The sequence below is a fragment of the Callithrix jacchus genome, chromosome 14, assembly GCF_049354715.1.
Source record: "Callithrix jacchus isolate 240 chromosome 14, calJac240_pri, whole genome shotgun sequence".
In the NCBI taxonomy this organism is placed as follows: Eukaryota; Metazoa; Chordata; class Mammalia; order Primates; family Cebidae; genus Callithrix; species Callithrix jacchus.
Genome location: NC_133515.1, coordinates 87,058,582 through 87,079,359, shown reverse-complemented (window position 1 = coordinate 87,079,359; position 20,778 = coordinate 87,058,582). Strand labels below are relative to the sequence as shown.

Genomic DNA, 20,778 nt, shown 5'->3' with positions numbered 1-20,778 from the left:
TTGATAGTTTCTTGTTTTCTGGCACGACCAGATGTTTCAGGCTCATCTTGTACTTTTTAAACTCTGGGCCTCAGGCCAGGCTTTTCAGTCTTTGTCCCCTCACTACTCACCAGCTATAACTCTTGTAAGAAATTGCTGTACTCTGTGAAAATGTCTGGCTGGCTGTAGTGAGTTGCCGAGCCAGGCTCTCCCAGGGCTCAGGCTGTGCTTTTTGTTTGATTAATTTGGTACATCAGGCAGCTTTAATAGCTTGAACCATTCTCCTCTGTATTAAGTAGCTTTGTTTGTTTTGTTTCTTTATTTGCCTTTTGGGCACAGACCTGCTGCCCTCCTTCACTAGTTGTGGGATAGAAATAAGAATACCAAAGCCTTGTCTTATGGCCTTGATCTTTAGTGGCCCAGACTGAGTGCTGTCTTCCTGTGGGGTTGTCATTTAATAGGCAGAACTGTCAGAGATATGATTTTGGAAAATCACACAGGGCCATGATTAGATATCTAAAATTTCATTTCTCCAGGAGGAATATTGAACAGCCAACCTTCCTGCCTTTTTTGGTTCCTGAAACAGCAGGCCCTGAGACAAAAATCTGAGTAAATATACTTCACTGGGAAGTGATATGGTTTGGCTGTGTCCCGACCCCAAATCTCATCTTGAATTCCCACGTATTGTGGGAAGGACTCGTGGGAGGTAATCAAATCGTGGGGGTAGGTCTTTCCCGTGCTGTTCTCATGATAGTGAATTAGCCTCATGAGATTTGATGGTTCTATAAGGGGGAATTTCCCTGTATAAGCTCTCTCTTTGGCTGCTGCCATCCACTAAGATGGGACTTGCTTCTCTTTGCCTCATGCCATGATTGTGTGAAGCTTCCCCAGCCACATGGAGCTGTGAGTTCTTTATCAAACCTCTTTTTTTTTTTTTAAATTGCCTGGTCTCAGGTATGTCTTTATCAGCAATGTGTAAATGGACTAATATAGTAAATTGGTACCAGTAGAGTGGGGTGCTGCTCAAAAGATACCTCAAAACATGGAAGCAACTTTGGGACTGGGTAACAGGCAGAGATTGGAACAGTTTGGAGTGCTCAGAAGAAGACAGGAAAATATGGGACAGTTTGGAACTTCCTAGAGACTTGTTGAATGGTTTTAACCAAAATGCTGATAATGATATGGACAATAGAATCCAAGCTGAGGTGGTCTCAGATGGAGATGAGGAACTTGCTGGGAACTGAATCAAAGGTGAGTCTTGTTATGTTTTAGCAAAGAGACTGGTGGCATTTTGCCCCTGCCCTTGAGATTAGTGGAACTTTGAACTTGACAGAGTTGATTTAGGATATCCAGTGGGAGAAATTTCTAAGCAGCAAAGCATTTAAGAGGTGACTTGGGTGCTATTGAAAGCATTAAGTTTTATAATGGAAGCAGTACATAAAAGTTTGGAAAATTTACAGCCTGACAATGTGATACAAAAAAAATCCCATATTCTGAGGAAAAATTCAAGCCAGCTGCAGAAATTTACATAATTAATGAGGAGTGGAAAGTTAATCCTCAAGACAGTTGGGAGAATGTCTGCAGGGCATGTCATAGGTCTTCACAGCAGCCCCTTCCATTATAGGCCTGGAGGCCTAGGGGGAAAATGTGGTTTCATGGGCTGGGCCTGGAGTCCCCGTGCTGTATGCACCCCAGGGACTTTGTGCCTTGTGTCCCAGCCCCTTCAGCTGTGGCTGAGAGGGACCAACATAGAGCTTGGGCCATGGCTTAAGAGGGTGAAAGCCCCAAGCCTTGGCAGCTTCCATGTGGATGTTGAGCTTGCAAGTACACAGAAGTCAAGAACTGGGGTTTGGGAACCTCTGCCTAAATATCAGAAGTCGTATGGAAATGCCTGGATACCCAGGCCAAAGTATGCTGTAGGGATGGGGCCCTCATGAAGAACCTCTGCTAGGGCAGTGCAGAAGGGAAATGTGGGTCGGAACACCCACACGGAGTCACTAATGGGGCACCGCCTAGTGGAGCTGTGAGAAGAGGGCTGCCATCCTCCAGACCCCAGAATGGTAGATCCACTGACAGCTTGCATCACGTGCCTAGAAAAGCCACAGACATTCAACACTAGCCTGTGAAGACAACTGGGAGGGTGGCTGTACCCTGCAAAGCCACAGGGGTGTAGCCACCCAAGACCATGGGAACCCACCTCTTGCATCAGCATGACCTAGATGTGAGACATGTAGTCCAAGGAGATAATTTTGGAGCTTTAATATTTGACTTCCCCACTGGATTTCTGTCTTGCATGGGCCTGTAGTCCCTTTGTTTTGGCTAGTTTCTCCCATTTTGAATGGCTGTGTTTACCCAATACCTGTACCCCCATTTTATGTAGTAAGTAACAATTGCTTTTGATTTTACAGGCTCATTGGCAGAAGGGACTTGCCTTGTCTCAGATGAGACTTTGGATGCCAAAATGAGTTAAGCCTTTGGAGGACTATTGGGAAGGCATGACTGGTTTTGAAATGTGAGGATATGAGATATGGGCAGGGGTCGGGGTGGAATGATATGGCTTGGCTGCATCCCCACCTCAATCTCATCTTAAATTCCCACATGTTGTGGGAGGGATCCAGTGGGAGGTAATTGAATCGTGGGAGTAGGTCTTTCCATGCTGTTCTCAGGATGGTGAATAAGTTTCACAAGATCTGATGGTTCTATAAGGGGGAGTTTCCCTGCACAAGCTGTCTCTTTGCCTGCCGCCATCCACGCAAGATGTGACTTGCTTCCTCTTTGCTTTCTGCCACGATCGTGAGGCTTCCCCAGCCACATGGAACTGTGAGTTCTCCATTAAACATCTTTGCTTTGTAAATTGCCCAATCTTGGGTATGTCTTTATCAGCAATGTGAAAATGGACTAATACAGGAAGTAATCTCTGGAAGCACAGTGAGGGAGTGGGGAAGAGAAAGAGAGGGAAAAAAGCCAAAATAGGGTGCATTGAGAGTAGGTTATTGCTGTGGTTAAGTGGGGTTATGTTTCACTCTCAACCTCCCAGCTATGTGAAACTCACTTCAGTATTGTCTCAGGGAAGGGCAAGGAGTTTGTTCATACATCTATCCTTATCCTTCTTTCTTGGCGTCATTCACTTCCAAGTAGTCTAGCCTTTTATGTACTGGCCAAGCTACCTTTGAGGCCAGAGAATGCCCTTATGCAGATAGAAGCAGTTCCTGGAGCTGGATGGCTGTGATTTGTAGTAGTGATTCTTTCTCAAATTGAGGGTAGGGTTTGGGGGAGGGGAGGAGGTTATTTTCTTCTCTGGGGAGCATTTGGTAAAGTCTGTGGACATTTTTGGTTGTCACAACTGGGGGAAAAAGTGCTACTGGCTGGCATTAGTGGGTACACGTCAGGGATGCTGCTAAGCATATCACAGTTCACAGGGTAGCCCCCTACAGCAAAGAGTTACCCATTCCCAAATGTCAATAGTGCCATGGCTGAGAAACTGTTTTACAGGAATTCAGAGCTGTCGGTGACCTCTGGGTGGGAGGACCAAGGGAAGTACGGTGGGTCACCATGGCATTTGCTATACTTCCCAGGTACACCCTGAATTTCTTGCTACTCTGCTTTTGCTCATGATGTTCCCTTTGTATCTTTGTTTCTAAATCTGTTTTATTCTTGAATTTTTTGGTATACAGTCTATATGCTATAGTTTCACTTTTAATAAAGGAATATATTAATGTATTTTTAACTTTTTAAATTTTAGATTTTTGTTTTCTAACTCCCAGTCCAAGTGCCACTTCTTCAGTTAAGACATCTGTTAGATCCTTACTAATTCCTGTATTTTCAGAATTTGCATGGTGTGTTATTTGTTCATTTCTTGTGATGCTAATAAATTTTTACTTTGCGTTATATTTTTCTCTCAAATTGTTATTTTAAAGGATAACAGCTGCCTTTTAAAAATTGGAACAGATTATACTATGAGCATCTGTAAACCCTTTATTTAATCTATCAGTTGTTAACATTTTGCCATGTTTTAAAAATCTCTCTCTACTTACATTTATATGTGTATGCTGATATAGACATATAGTACAGTATCTCTAAATCTTTGAGTCATTTTAAAGTAAGTTGCAAATATTTTCCTACTTCACCCCTAAATACTTCACTATATATCTCCCAATAAAAGAACATTTTTCACCTGTAGAATCTCAGTGCCACTATCACACTCAAGAAGTTTAACAATGGTTACAGTAGCATCTTATTTGTGGTCCATATTTATATTTACCCAGTTGTCCATTAATGTTGTTTACCATTTTTTCCCCAGATCTGTGTTCCAGTGAAAGATCATGCATTATATTTACCATTCACATTAAAAAAATTATTTTCATTAATCGAAACAATTTTCTTTTCTTTTTTTTTTTAATTTTTCATGACACTGATGATTAATGATTTTGAAGAGTCTGGGCTTGTTGTTTTGTAACATGTCCCACAATTTGGTATCTGGTTTTATCTTCCTGGTTGTATTCAGTTTAAATATATTTGTCAAGCTTTTAAAATAAGCGATGTTATATATTTCCCAATACAGTTACCACAAGGTCCATGATGACAGTTTGTTCCATTGTTGCTGCTGCTTGACCACTTGTTTAAATTAAGTTGCATCTACCAGATTTTCCCATTATAAAGATACCTTTTCTCAATTTTAGTTAATTAGTGATCTGTGAGGTGACACTCTGAGACTGTATACTGTTCTGAAAAGCATTTTGTCCAATGGTTTTAGGATCCACTGATAACCCTATCTTGAATCAACACTACAAGCTTTATTATGGCAGAATCTCTTTAGTCTTTTTCTGTCAGTGACAGTACTTAACATAATGTATATGTTTAATATTCTTGAAGGATTGAGTAAATTAATAAATGAAAATTTGATCTTTAGCGAATTAGAAAGCATCATTTATCCTGCCAGTTTAACCAAAATCTTTATAGTCACATGCTCTTTTTCTTAAGCTTAAGTATGGAATAATTAATTACTCTTTTTTTGTCTATTGCTTCACATCTCAGGGTTTTTTCAGTTTCCTCCAAATGGCAATGTCTCTTTTACTTCTCAGTAAATGCAAAGCTACTTATTCTGTATGTTTAAACTAACTTTACAACATCCATCTCACTATGATATTTCATTTACAGAAGATTAAATGTAAATACATAGTGTCCTAGGAGCTACACCTGAATCAAGGGTGTGTGAATGTGTGTATTGGTATATAAAAATCAAGCTTATTTGCTAAATTTCCTCTTTTTTTCCCCCAATGTTTTACTGTTTCATGACAGGGATCATTATTGATTTGTTCTAAAATTATATTTAATTCTGGACTACTTTTTAAAACAACAATCATAGAAAGGTTGAAAAAGCTTACTTTCTTTTTTATAGTGTCACCTGCATTGTAGTTATTAAAAAAGAATTAAATTGCAGTAATGAAACAGTTTGTGAATATGCATTGGAAGATTACAAAGACTAAAATTTTCTGCAGTAGAATATTTATTGCTCAATAAAGTAATGCTAATTTATAGCATTTGGCTTAAAATATTGTTATTTTATGCAAATATACAAAAATACAAGGTTAAAAGTTCATTTAAAACGTATCTGAAGATAGGACATTATATCCCTTTCTGAATTAGTCTAATTTTCCCAGAATCAGCAACATGTATATTCTCTCTGATATACATAAGAATCATGTGGCCTAATTTCCTGAAAATTGCCTTATTATAAACCACTGAAAGAACTAGGCATATTTAACCTGGAGAAGAGAAGATGAAAAAAAGACCTGACAATCATCTGCAGATGATTTGGGGACTATCATGTAGAATAATGCTTAGAGTAGAACTTGTGTTAGTGGATAAAAGATTTGTAGCTATATTTTCTGTTTGCATATAAGAAAGAACTTTTTCCAATGATTACTAACTGCCCAGCAACAGAATATGCTATCTAATGAGCTAGTGAGGACATTTTATGTGGAGGTAGTCATGGAAAATTTGGTGACTTTTCTTTCTTACCTTCCCTTCATTCCCTTTATTTCTGTCTTTCCTAATCAGTGTTTCCTCTAGGTCTGTGCTGTCCAATATAGTTGTTAGTAGCCACTTGTGGTGATGGAGTCTTTGAAATGTGGGTAGTCTGAATTGAGATGTGCTGTAAGTGTGAAATACACATCAGATGCTAAAATGTTATATTTAAAAATGTAAAATATCTAACTGATAACTTTTATATTGATGACATGTTGAAACAGAACTATTTTGTATATTATAAAGGTTAACTATAATTTATTAATTATTATTTTAATTATAAGCTTCTTTTTTTTTGTTGGAGTCTTGTGCTGTCACCTAGGCTGGAGTGCAGTGGCTCAGTCTCAGCTCACTATAACCTCTGCCTCCCAGTTCAAGCGATTCTCCTGCTTTAGCCTCCCAAGTGGCTTGGACTACAGGTACAGGCCCCCACACTCAGCTAATTTTTCTATTTTTTAGTAGAGATGGGTTTCACCATGTTGGCTGGGCTGGTTTTGAACTCCTGACCTCAGGTGATCTGCCCGCTTTGGCCTCCTAAGGTGCTAGGATTACAGTCGTGTGTCACCATGCCTGGCCATAATTAGTAGCTTTAATTATCAATTCTTGGTAAAAAGGAGTAAATACTACACCCTATCTCTCTCATTGTTTGTAATTTAAAACTATAGAGTACCTAACGGATACATATAGGAACTGCTTGAGGACTTGGAAAAGTAATTATCAACATACTGAGAAGAAATAAAAACTCAAAGATTAACCCATGTGGAGGTCATTTTCCTATGATTTAAAAAAATTGTTTATCTTTTCTTTCCATATCTCCTGGTTTGGATCATAGTGCATCCTAGGATCCTTGAAGATGGAACTTATTTTTCCCCCCTTCAACTCTTATGTTCCTAAGGCAGGCAAGCTCCAGTGATGAAACAAGACTCTTGGAGTGGCCTGTTAGACTCTTTTCTTTTGGGTTGCTCCTCCAGGTTGACACAGTAATGGAGGGTACATAAAAACATGGGAAGGGAAAACTCCCAGTTTTTAGCCAGAGTACCAGGAATAGGTACCACTGAGAGGCAGAGAGTACCGGGGAAATCACAGAGAAGAGGTACTGGAGAAAAGGATCCTTTAATTTGTATATGAAGTTTCAGGCTTATCCTTGAGCTTCACACATGGAACCGGACAGAATTAATATAGCAAAGCCTTTGAGAACTGAGGTACAGCATAGAACAGTGCTGAGATCCAAGACTAGTCTCTGGGCAGTGCATACTTTGGGAAAACCAGAATAGCATTTAAAGGCTTTGAAAACTATTCTGATGAATCAAGTCCACAGAAGATGGTTTAGTGCTTTCACTTTGAACCTAACTTTATGCCAATTCATTTGGCAGTTAAGTGAAACAAACACATTCCTTGAAAGAAATAAACTATCCAAACTCACTTAGGAAGTAATAGATTATCTGATTAATCCTGTATCTGTTAAATAAGTTGAATTGATAGTTGAAAAAACATAAATAAGTTGAATTGATAGTTGAAAAAACAGTCTTTCAAAAATGAAACACCAGACCCAGATTATCTCAGGTGAATTCAACCAAACATTTAAGACAAAAAAATCACCAATTTTATGCAGTATCTTCCAGAAACTGAAAAGGATACAACAGTTTCTATCTTATTTTATGAGGCTGGCATTTGCCTGATATCAAAACCAGTCAAAGAAAGTAGAAGAAAACAAACAAACTATAGGCCAGCATCCCTTTTGAACAAATAAGCGAAACTTTTTAAAAAAATTAGCAAATTGAATTCTGCAACATATATAAAATACATATATATGTATACAACATACATTTTATATATATGTATAAAAGTAAAATAATGTATCATAATCAAGCAGGTTTTATTCTGGGAATAAAAGCCAAGTTCAACATTTGAAAGTCAATCTATGCAATTCTCCATATTAACAGACTAATACAAGATAAACCATATGATCATATCAATGGATGCAGAAAAAACTAAAATTTAAAATCTTCATGATAAAGACTCTTAGCTGAATAGGAATACAAGGGAATTTCCTCAGCCGCAAACTTATAAAGAAAACTACACATAACCTACAACTTAATATCATACATGGTAAAAGAAAAAAGTGCTTTTTTTCTAATACTGAGAATGAGGCAAAGATGTTCATGTGAAACCATGTGTGCTGAATGAAGGGACCCCCCCAAACAGGCTTTGTGTGAGCAACATGGCTGTTTATTTACCTGGTATGGGTGGGCTGAGTCAAAAAACAGAGTCAGTGAAGGGTGATGGGATAGGAGTTGGTTTTATAGGTTTGGGGTGGGCAGTGGAAAGTTACAGAAGTTACAGTTTAGGGTGTTTTTTTTTGTAAGCTGGGAGGGGGTGGTCGGTTACAAAGTCCAATGGCCTTATCAATTGGGGTGGCAATAAGGAACAATAGAGAATGTCTCAAAGTTAAGTAGGCGCCACAGGGGTTGATCATTTCTTCCTCTTTTCATGGTCTTCCAGTTACTTCAAATTTTCCAGAAACTCATCTGGAGTGTCCGTGCAGGTCACAGAGGTTAACTTGGTATCCATGGTGCCATCAGTTAGCCTGAAAGACTGTACAGTTCACTTTCACAAATTCTGTATAACATAGTACTGGAAGTGCAGGAAGTCAAGAAAAAGAAATAAAAGGCATGTGGATTGGAAAAGAAGAGATAAATCTACCTAATTTGCATATAACATGATTGTCTATGTAGAAAATCCTAGGATATTTAAAAAAAATCTTTGAACTCATGAGTGAGTTTTTTAAGGTTACAGATACAAGAATAGGAAAATCAATAATATTTCTTTATACTAGCAATGAACAATCAGAAACAAAAAGTTAAAAACAATCAGAAATAGAAAGCTAAAAAGTACCTTCCTGCCAAAAAAATAATGCTTAGTTATAAATTAAAATACCTTCCTGCCAAGAAAAATGCTTAGTTATAAATCTAATAACTTATGTTCAGTATCTGTATGTAGATTGAAGGAATTGAAGAAGGCCTCAATAAATGGAGAGATATATAATATATCATGGATGGAAAGACTCAACATAGTTAAGATGTTTCCTCTAATTAGTTTTAATTAGTTCCCTAAATCAGTTTTCCCTGAATTAATGTACAGTGTTTAGTGCAGTCCCCATCAAAATTCCAGCAGGATTGAGAAAATACTGACTGACAAGATGATTTTAATATGTATATGGAAGGCAAAGAATTAGAATAGCAAAAATAATTTTGAAAAAGAACAATAAAAATGGAGTCAGACTCTCAGTTTGAAGACTTACTATTAAGGCAATGTGCTATTGGCAAAAGAATAGACATAGATCAAAAGAACAAAATAGAAGGTCCAATAATAGATCCATATAAATATGGTCAGTGATATTTCACAAAAATGCAAAGGCACTTCAATGGCAAAAGTAGTCTTCTCAAGAAGTGGACATCTACATCCAAAAAAAAGGCACCATGTTCAAAATTGAACTCAAATGAATCACATTCTTAAATGGAAAATTTCAAACTATAAAAATCCAAGAAATGACCATAGAAGGAAGGCTTTGTGACTTGGGCTGAGTATTGAGTTAGATACAACATTAGAAACTTAGTCCATAAAAGAAAAAAGTTGTTTAATTGTATTTCACCAAAGTTAAAAACTTTTGCTCTGCTGAAGAGACTGTTAAGAGTAGAGGAGGGCAAGAAGCAGGAAGAGAAATTTGCAAATCATGTATCTAACAAAGAACAGATTTCAAGAATATATAAAGAGCTTTCAAAAGTCAACAATAAGAAAACCAACAACAATAAAAAAATGGGAGACAGATTTGAGCAGATACTCCACCAAAGAAGATATACAGATAGCAAATAAACACATGAAAAGATGCTCAACTTTATTAGTCATTAGGCAAATGCCAATTAAGGCTTGGTATGGTGGCTCATGCCTGTAATCCCAGTACTTTGGTAGGCTGAAGTGGGTGAATCACAATGTCAAGAGATCAAGACCATGCTGGCCAACATGGTGAAACCCTGTCTCTACTAGAAAGACAAAAATTAGCTGGTCATAGTGGTGTGCACCTATAGTCCCAGCTACTTGCGAGGCTGAGTCAGGAGAATTGCTTGAACCTGGGAGGTGGAGGTTGCAGTGAGCCAAGATCATGCTGCTGCACTACAGCCTGCGACAGAGTCAGACTCCATCTCAAAAAAAAAAAAAAACAGAAAAAAGAAAAATGCAGATTAAAATCATTATGAGATGCCATGACATACCTATTAGAATGACTAAAATCAATGACAGTAATAACAAAAATTTGACCATATTAAATGTTGGCAAGAATATATAGAAACTGGAACTCTCATGTATTGTTGGTGGGAATGCTAAATGTAATAGCCACTTAGGAAAAAAGATTGGGAGTTTGTTTTATGGTTAAAGATACACTTTATCATATGACCCAGCAATCCATCCTTAAGCATTTATCTAGAAATAATAACTGTACATTCACACAAAATGTGTACATACATATTTGTAGTAGCATCATTTATAATCATCACAAACTGGAAATAGTCTACATGTCTTTCATTGGGTAGATGGATATAAAAACTGTGGTACATCTGTGCAATGGAATATACTAGTAAGCTCTAAAAAGGAGCCAGCTATTGATACATGCAACAATTTGTCTGGACCTCAAATGCCTTATGCTAAGTGAAAGAAGAAGCTAGTCTCAAAAGGTTACATGATTCCATTTCAATGGCATTCTGGAAAATGCAAAACTGAAGGGGCCAAGAGCAGATGAGAGGTTTCCGGGAATAGGGAGTGGTGGGAACATGGAAACACACAGGGATAGCATGAAGACATACTGGAGAGTGATAGAATTGTTCTGTATCCTAATTTTGGTGGTGTTTACACAAATCTCTGCATATGATACAATTCTTATAACTGTACAGAAAAAGATGAATTTTACTGGTAAATGTAGTTTATAATTTTTATTTCACCCTTTTTCTTTTTACTCTTTGAGTGTGGCTAATGATAAGTTTAAAATTATGTATGTGGCTTGCATTATTATTTCTATTACGTGGCACTACTCTAGACATTAGAAGTACAAAGAAGGATTAAGTGTGGTCTGAAGTCTAGGAGAGGGATATGGCAAAAGGAAGTCCTCTAAGATGTGGAGGCAAACTTAAATGACTTAAGTTAAGCCTCCATTCCCTACTTCCATCCTTCATTCTACAGATATTTTTTTTGAATGCCTAATTCATGTAAATATGCCAACTCTCAGATATAGTAATCCCTTACAGTCTTTTTTCCTTGATATTAGAAATGAAACTCTACCACTCAAGGTGAAAAGTATGCTGTGCAATAGAATAATTAGTGGTATCGTTAAATTTGTAGGCACAACAGCCTACATTGCTGAGGCAGTTGATGAATTCCTTGATAACCTTGTGATGAATATTTAAGTTCGTATTATTGCTTAGATACTGTTGTTTAAATTATTACACCCAAGATTGTTTATTGTTTATAAATTGCCATAAAGGGAGGTTTCCAGGAGGATGCCTAGCCAGTATGTTTATAATTTGAAGTTAGGAGTGCCAACCCAAAATTAGAGTAGAATCTAAGAGTATCATGATTGACTGTAAATAGGTAAATCTAGTGATACTGAAATATAATACAGATAAATTTAAAATTTTGAAATGGATTCTGAAATTTAGTTGTCTCAGGAAGAGGAATGTGTAGCTCAGCAGTAGTAAATATATAAAAATGTTAGGGATTTTTAGTTAATAAAAAGCATAGTAGGAATCACCGCTGATGAGGCTGCTAAAAAAGCTATTTCAATTTGCAATGCCATTTATCAATTGGGGTTTAATACCTAAATTAAAGCATGGATTGTCTTATTTGTTTCTATGCTCTTTAGACCACACCTAGAATCTTTAGAGCTGGGTATTATCCTCTAAGAGGGCTACGGACGACAAACTGTACATATTCAGAGAGGAGAGAGGCAGAGGATAAAGGAAATTGAAGTCAAGTCAGATGAGGAATAGTGAAAGAGACTGGGATATTAAGCCTGGCTAAGAGGTGACTCCTGGTGGGGTTGAAAGATAGGTCATGAGAACTGCCTTCAAATAATTGAAGGGCTATAATATTACAGAGAAATTAAACTTGTCCCATAAAGTCCTCAGAACCAGCAAATAGAATTTTCAGACAGATATTAAATTTCAGTGTGAGGACACACTAAGGGTTAGCGCTAACTCTTGGAAATGAATCACCTCTCCAAAGTCTTTCGTAAAGCTCTGAAATGGTTTGGATATGTGTCACCTCCAAATCTCATGTTGAAATGTGACTTCCATATGTTGGAGGTGGGCCTAGTGGGAGGTGTTTGGGTCATGTAGGTGGTGCTCATGGATGGGGTGGTGCTGTCCTCAAGATAATGAATGAGTTCCTGCTCTGACTTCATGTGAGATCTGGTTGTTTAAAAAAGTGTGGCACCCCCTCTTGCTCTCACCCCTTCTCTTGCCCTGCGATGTGACTGCTCTCTTTTCACCTCCTGCCATGATTGTAAGCTTGCTGAGGCCTTTGCCAGAAGGAGATGCTGGCACCGTGCTTCCTGTATAACCTGCGGAACCGTGAGCTAATTAAACCTCTTTTTATAAATTGCCCAGTCCTCGGTTATTTCTTTACAGTGATGCAAAAATAGACTGACACAATCTCTGTTGTTTTAACTTACTTTTCACTGAGTATCTCCCTCAAACTGATGTTTCCACAAAGTTCTTGATACCTTCTAAACATTGTCAGCTGCTAAGGCACAAGCATGTAAATAAAATCTACTTTGTATTTAAAATATCTGTGAATTCGTGTATGTGTCATATTATCAAGCACTGTTGATGTGGATTTTGAAAGGAAGGAACTTCTGCCCACATTGGTCCCACTATTATAGCCTGGCAAGTTTCAGGGAATAATAAAAAATAAGACTTGAAACTATTCTTTTGTTGTTAGGTGGTCATTACACTTCTCCCTTTTTTTTTTTTTAAACCTCACGTTATATCACCGCTGATCCTACTTTTATTTCTTTGTTCTTCTGCCTACTCTCCCATTTTGTGAAAAGTTGGAGTAAGCAGTGTCCAAGTAATCTGTACTCTTTGTTCATATCATCTTCTCCAGGGTGAAATAAAGGAAATGTGATGTTATTGCTCTTCTGTATGATTTGTGTTGGTCTTTTCTCTACCATCTCTGCCTTAAGGTCCGGTACTATGTTTTCTACTTCCCATATAACTCCCCAGGTGTCCAGTATGCACATCTCTGTGTTGTGGGTTTTTAATAAATGTTCTTGACTGATTTAGTGACTGTTCTCCATAGAAGAGAACAATGCCACAGTTATTTCAAAGAGGCTATAGAATATTGAGGCAAAGTGTTTCAGAGTTCTTTGAGGTTGAAGATAGGAAGCTTGAGAAATTCTGGAACATAAGTGTGTGAGATTCTGAAAGTTATTTAAACTAACTTCTTTGTTTTGAAAAATATTCATATAATGTTTTTATTATATATAATGTAGTAAACTCCTCCCTTTTTAGTACATATCTTTTCCTTAAAAAAAAAGAAACTTATTGTATATTCAAATACTGGTTAGCTGCCTTAAAATTTATTGAAAAATCAGCTATAGAAGTAATAAGATCTAGTGTTTGGCAGCAGAATAGGATGACTATAGTTACCAATAATTTATTGCGTATTTCAAAATGAAGAGTGGAATTGGAATTTTCTTAGCACAAAGAAATGATAAGTGCTTGAGGTGATGGATATCGCAGTTGTCTTAATTGTTTGTACGCATTCATTTGGATTTTGTACAAGCACGATTTATGTCATTTGTGAATACAGAGAGTTTTGTTTTTTGTTCCAATGTATCTTTTTTCTATTGTGTATCTTTTTTTTTTTTCCAAATGCTTCTTGCTAGTGCCTCCAGTATAATGTTGAATAGAATCAGCCAGAATGAATATCCTTTAAGTAGATTTTTTCAGTGTTTACCCGTATGGAAATATTTATTACTAACTGTTCTTTTGCGAACTGAAAATGCAGCCATTCTTCTATAGTAGCAAAAGTGATAAAATTTCTTTTATTGGAATTTAGCATGTAATTTATTTTTAGAATATCAAAGCACAACAGATCCCAACTTGGCATTTTTCAAAACTTTGATATCTTTGCTTGTTAACTTTTTGAATTTTTTTTCTAAAGTAACTAAGCCAACATTCAATTGTCTTGGCACCCTTGTCAAAAATCAATTGGCCATAAATGCCCAATTTTGAAAGTCCCCATACAGGACTTTTAAAAACACATCTCTAAAGTATATTCCTTTCTCAAGAATATGCTTGCTAGGTATATTTGAAAGAATGAGTATAGGACATTCATTAGTCTCTACTTGTGCTTTTTAGCCAAGGCTGAGTTAATGTCTTACAGTTAGCACTTTTGAATTTTATAATTTATCATAGATACAACTGATCATCTGAAATGATCATAGTGGGCAGGGTGAGAGGTGGTTGTTGTACTACTTTTGAGAATTTAATTTTATACCTGTTTGCTGAAAGATACATTTTCTTGTTTAAACTTTTTCCCTACAGAAAGCTCCAGGAATGACTTTGCTAGACTTCTTTTTTTTTTTTAATAAAAAATATTTTATTTTTAGTTTTTATTTGTGTGTGTGTATGTTGCATTTCTCACATTCTATTTGATTTTTAATTTTATTCCAATAGGTTTTTGGGGAATAGTTGGTGTTTTGTTACATGAATAAATTTCTTTTTTGGGGGGGATGGTGGACAGAGTCTTGCTCTGTTGCCCAGGCTGGAGTGCAATGACCTAGTCTTGGCTTACTGCAACCTCTACTTCTCAGGTTCAAGCAATTATCCTGCCTCAGCCTCCTGAGTAGCTGGGATACCGGCTTGCATCACCATATCTGGCTAATTTTTGTGTTTTTTAGTAGAGACGGGGTTTCACCATGTTGGTCAGGCTGGTCTCGAACACCTGACCTTGTGATCCACCTGCCTAGGCCTCCCAAAGCGCTGGGATTATAGGCGTGAGCCACCATATTCGGCCTAATAAGTTCTTTAGTGATGATTTCTGAGATTTAGTTACACCCGTCACCCAAGCAGTGTAGTCTGTACTCAATATGTATTCTTTTATCCTTCACTTCCTCTCACCCTTTCCCTTGAGTTCCCAAAGTCCATTCTATCATTCTTATGCCTTTGCATCTTCAAAACTTAGCTCCCGCTTATGAGTGAGAACACACAATGTTTGGTTTTCCATTCCTGAGTTACTTCACTTAGAATAATGGTCTTCAGTTCTGTCCAGGTTGCTGCAAATGCCATTATTTTGTTCCTTTTTATGGCTGAGTAGTATTCCATAGTGTATATGTGTGTGTGTGTGTGTGTGTGTGTGTGTGATTTTAATATCACAATTTTATTGTCCACTTGTTGACTGATGGGCATTTGGGCTGGTTCCACATTTTTGCAGTTGTGAATTGCACTTCTGTAAACATGCGTGTGCAAGTATCTTTTTTGTATAATGACTTCTTTTCTTCCGGGTAGATACCCAGTAGTGGGATTGCTGGATCAAATGGTATTTCTACTTTTAGTTCTTTAAGGAATCTCCACACTATTTTCCATAGTGGTTGTACTAGTTTACATTCCCACCAGCAGTGTAAAAGTGTTCCTTTTCACCATATCCCCGCCAATATCTATTATTAATATTTTTTTGATTTTTTTTGATTATGGCCATTCTTGCATGAGTAAGGTGGTAATCACATTGTGGTTTTGATTTGCATTTCCCTGATCATTAGTGATGTTGAGCATTTTTTCATATGTTTGTTGCAATGCCTTATTCTTCATTGAAGATTTTTTCAGCAATTAGACATTCAGTACAGAGAATAGAATTTCTTTCTTTTATGAGTGTTTCTTAAATATATGCTATTTGTGCTATACTCTGTCCTGTCAGAAACATTAAATAAGTATAAAAACATGTCTGTTTTCTGGATGCTTACAATATAATTAGGAAGATCAATTATGTGTACTTACCTTGCACTGCTGTGTATTTGTGATTCTGGATCTATGTCTTATATCCCTCACTAAACATAAGCTCCTTGATGATATTTATCTTTGTATTGATACAGTATGTATCACAGTATCTCACAGGTAGCTTGTGTTTATTATGATTTTTTAAAATTAATTGAACAATAAAACAATATAAGACTACTTACAATTAAATACTTAAGTGAATGGCATAACCAGTCAGCATTTTAATTTCAGAAGTAACAATGATCTGTGTGTTCTGGATTTATGAGGGCAAGCTTCATGCAAGAGACAATTTAGTGGGCTCATGAAGGTAAGAACTGAGCAAGGAGAGAGATGTCATAGTATTTGGTGTCATAGTATTTGGAGGGCACTGAACAGATCATATTGACTGGAAGAAAAGACTGGCTTGGGCCAGGTGTGGTGACTCATTGCTTGTAATCCCAGCACTTTGGGAGGCCGAGGTGGAATCACCTGACGTCAGGAGTTTGAGACCAGCCTGACCAACATGGAGAAGCCCTGTTTCTAATAAAAATACAAAATTAGCCAAGCATGGTGGCACATGCCAGTAATCCCAGCTGTTTGGGAGGCAGAGACAGGAGAATTGCTTGAACTGGGGAGGCGGAGGTTGTGGTGAGCTGGGATCATGCCATTGTACAGAGCAAAACTCCATCTCAAAAAAAAAACAAAACAAAACAAAACAGAAAAAACTGAAAGACTGGCTTATAGCCAAAGAGAATGATGGATAAATAGGTAGCAACATAGTATTTTGAAGACTTTAAATATCAGTTTGAAAAGTTTGCCCATACTCCATTTGATATTAGAAACTCATTTAAGTTTCTTGAGTTGGGACATTTTGGAACAAAATAGCACATTAAGAATATTTACTTGGTGATAATATATATTATGGACTGGAGGGCAGCTGGTATTAGAAGACCATTTTAAAATGGTCTTCTCAATCAAGTTGACACACTGAAGAAACTCAATCAAGATGATGATTGAGTTTCTTCAGTGTGTCAACTTTTAATAGCAGGGCTTTTTGTTTGTTTGATCTTGAGTACCTACCCTAGTGCCTTGGGCAAAGCTTAAATATTTATTCAATGAGTGAATATATGGACTAGGTGCTCTGGGCCTGGAAGGGGCTAACAGTAGGAAAAATCCATATGAGTGACATTTTGGAGGAAAAATTGAGATGACATTTTCTAAGAGTATATAGGATAAACAAAAGGTTGGAGATGACACCGAAGTTTCAGCATGGAATCAGAGAATGAGGGGAGTGAGAAAAGGTAGAGTCATGAGCATGCTTTTAGACTTGCTGAGTTTGACATTGAAATGCCTAGTACGCAGAGATTTAAGGACTCAAATGAGAACTGAAGTTTTAATATTTACACTTGGATATAATTATATAGATATTGTTTGAGCAGTAAAAAAGATTGGATAGATAAAGCTATATGTATGTGTACAAAGGCTGTGTACATGTACACAAGTATACATACTTTTATACATTTCAACTCAATGTGTGTGTTAGATTGTCAATAATCTACTTGTTAATATTAGCATAATGATAACTGATTCTTGGGATGAGCAGAGGCATAAAAGGGAGTTACAGAAGGTTTCAGAAAAGAAACAAGAATTTGCAGCATCAATTTGCTAGTGAGACTTTGTAAATTTGTCTTATGTTTCAAAACAACAGTAATACTCCCTTTATCACCTGTTGAGAACTTACTATATGCCAGACATTGCTAGGCATGTTGTCTCTTTTTATCCTCACAACAAATCTGTGACTTTAGTACTATTATATCTCCTTGTTACTGATGAAGAAACTGAAGTCTAAAGAAGTTAAAACTTGCTCAAGATCACTTGAGCTGATAAATAATGAGGAGACCTTGTGGATATAAATCTAAGGTTTTGTGAACTGTAAGCCAGAGGTTATCTCCATTATACCAAAGGTATGTATGTTTAATTTCTGCAAGGCAAGGACTATGTCTATACAGAATCAATCTTCATAAAGGCTTATTAATTAGCAGGCAGTGATTGGTTATGTTACCTGCAAAAATAATCAGCACATATTTTGGATTTGGCTGCTTCTACTTTTCTACTTGGATATGTACGTTTATTATGTACTTGGAAATAAAGCTTTTTTGATTGCTAATTGTGGATGTTAAATTAAAAAAAAGGTATCAGGCCAAGGACAGTGGCTCACACCTATAATCCCAGCACATTGGGAGGCTAAGGTGGGGGGATCACTTGAGCTCAGGAGTTTGAGATCAGCCTGGGCAACATGGTGAAATCCTGTCTCTAATAAAAATACAAAAATTAGCCGGGCATGGTGGCATGTTCTTGTAGTCCCAGCTACTTGGAAGGCAGAGATGGAGGATCGCTTGAGCCTGGGAGGTCGAGGCTGCAGTGAGTCGAGATGGCATCACTGCACCCCAGCCTGGGTGACAAAGTGAGACCCTGTCTCAAAAAAAAAAAAATCAGTTTATTTGAAGAATTAATCATCCAGAAAGTGCTTTTCAAATGTTTTTCTTAAGCTAATATAAATTTCTTTTAGAAGTTTTTCTGATACAGTCTTCAGAGTATATACTTAGAAAAGAAATAAAAAGGACCTGTCATTTTCTTTTATTTCAGGGGATATCATTTTCAATGCCCAATACCCAGAGCTGCCTCCTGATTTTATCTTTGGAGAGGATGCTGAATTCCTGCCAGACCCCTCAGCTTTGCAGGTAAGCACTGCAGGCTTGCTTGGATGATCTTTATTTGGTGAAAGAAAACAAAATTGGCTTTTGGTAATTGCTTAACAGACAGATTTGTCACATGTCTGCATTCTTTTCTGACCCCTCTTTTCCCTGTCCTGTGAAATAGATGGAATTCTTTATGTGCCAAAATAGTTAAATAAGAGAGTTTTTTCATTGCCGTTTAGTTTCAGGCTATTTTGAATTAATGAAAGTCTCTAGCATATTGGTTGAAATATGTTTACTTCATTTTAAAGAGACATGTTGAAAACATTTTCTTTGTTTTAATGTAATATTTCATGCCTGCAATCAATTTTCTAAAGTTTACTAACACTTCATTACAGGGCTTGTTAGGAGAGTATTTCTTGGCTCTTCAAGAGGCTGTTTTTATATAGAAGTGAAAGTGGCAAATTTGGACTTGTATCCGCATTATCTCAGTATTACTATCAGAAGGGTAAAGACCAGATTAAACGTTCTTTATTAAGCAACACCAAAAACTTTGTAGTTAAAATAAAATATTTCTGGAATTAAAGCAGAAATATTCACCAATAGGGAAAGGGTGGCAGTACTTGTTGGAGCACATGTGCTTTAGTAAAAGTTGTGTGTTTTGCATGCTGGATGGAGAAAAATGTGCCATTTTGTTTAAATGGTTCTGACCAGACAAAATGTCTCTTTTTATTTCTTCTCAAATTTGAGTTTGGTGTGATACCTATACTAGAAGAGGTTTGATTGTTATTCAAAACCATACTCTTAGTTTTGTTTTCTAGAATTTTTTTTTATCTTGTTCAAATCTTATAATGAAAAGTTTTGACTATTTACTTTGTACTCTTGCCCCGCTTCCACCCTTTAAAGGTAACAGGAAGTAGTAACCCAAAGCTAAAGTATTGTCTTAAATATTAGAACACAGCCATAAAAATATTGTTGGCAAGAGTAAGGTGGATTCATGGTAAAGTTTCTAGTAATTTAACATGAGCTGTAATTTTTTTTTAATTAAAAAAGTCTGAATTGAATATGCCCCTTTAGATGCTATGTGTTATATATTCACCCTGTATTAAAGCTGAGAGTCTTGCCTGAAAAAAATTACACAGAGATTTCCTATTCTGTATTAAATCTGCCCAGAGGAGGGAAGCATATGCCAGATGCCAAAGATGTATTATAGGCTAAGTGCCTCAGGAATTTAAAGAAGGTGGCCAGAAAGAGCTTTGTAGTTGAGGCGAGACTTGTACTCATTCTTGAAGAATGTAACAAAAGTGGGAGGTACGACAGGAGTATTTCAGGTAGGGGAATGACATAAGCACATTGGAAGAAGCTAGGATTTGTCTAATATATTTCAGAAGGTACTGACAGGTTTGCTGAAATGTAAGTTAATATAAGGATGGGATAGACAAGGTTAGAAAGGTAAATTGGGAGACTGTGGAGCACACTGAATGCTGGGCTAGGAGCCATTGAAGGAAGTGATAAAGGGAGAATCATCTAATAGCAGTGTGGTCAGTATAATGGAATAAGGAGAGATTGAAGACCAGCACTGAGGACGGTTATAAAAATTCAGTGGAGGGAGAAAGGGCTTTTAGCTAGGGTGATGCAAGAAGAAACAGCATAATGGAAAGAATAAAAAAGTAAAGTTTACAACTTCCTTTTTTGAAATTGCATTTAAAATTCATAGCACATATCTTTAATATGGGCAAGTATCGTATGAGTGTAGAATTTAAACACTAGAAAGATCTTAAGATTCATTTTATTCTACTCTTCCATTTTAATATCGAGGAAATTGACCTCTAAGATTTACATAATTCTATGTCAGAGTCAATATTATAATGCCACTCTTAAGATGTTTAGTCCCTGAGTAAAGTTATCACAAATGTTTTTGAGAAATTAGCTGAAAAAGGACAGCCAAAAAATCAAAGCACTAGATCTAAGTGAAAGATTGCAAATCTAGGGGAATACCTTCTCTTTAGTGATAGTTCATCTACAGCCTTGGGTAGACTACCCAGGACTTC

The 20,778-nt window shown here is 36.8% G+C and overlaps 1 protein-coding gene across 7 annotated transcripts in view; it reads left to right on the top strand.

Annotated features, from left to right (window-relative positions):
* Positions 1–20,778, top strand: part of BABAM2 (BRISC and BRCA1 A complex member 2) — a 450,382-nt gene that overhangs the window by 83,881 nt on the left and 345,723 nt on the right. For all 7 annotated transcript variants that reach the window (XM_002757914.6, XM_017964446.4, XM_003734762.5 and 4 more), the window contains one exon: positions 18,678–18,772. In XM_002757914.6, the coding sequence (XP_002757960.4) occupies positions 18,678–18,772 (95 nt within the window). Of the gene's footprint in view, positions 1–18,677; positions 18,773–20,778 lie in introns of those variants that run through there.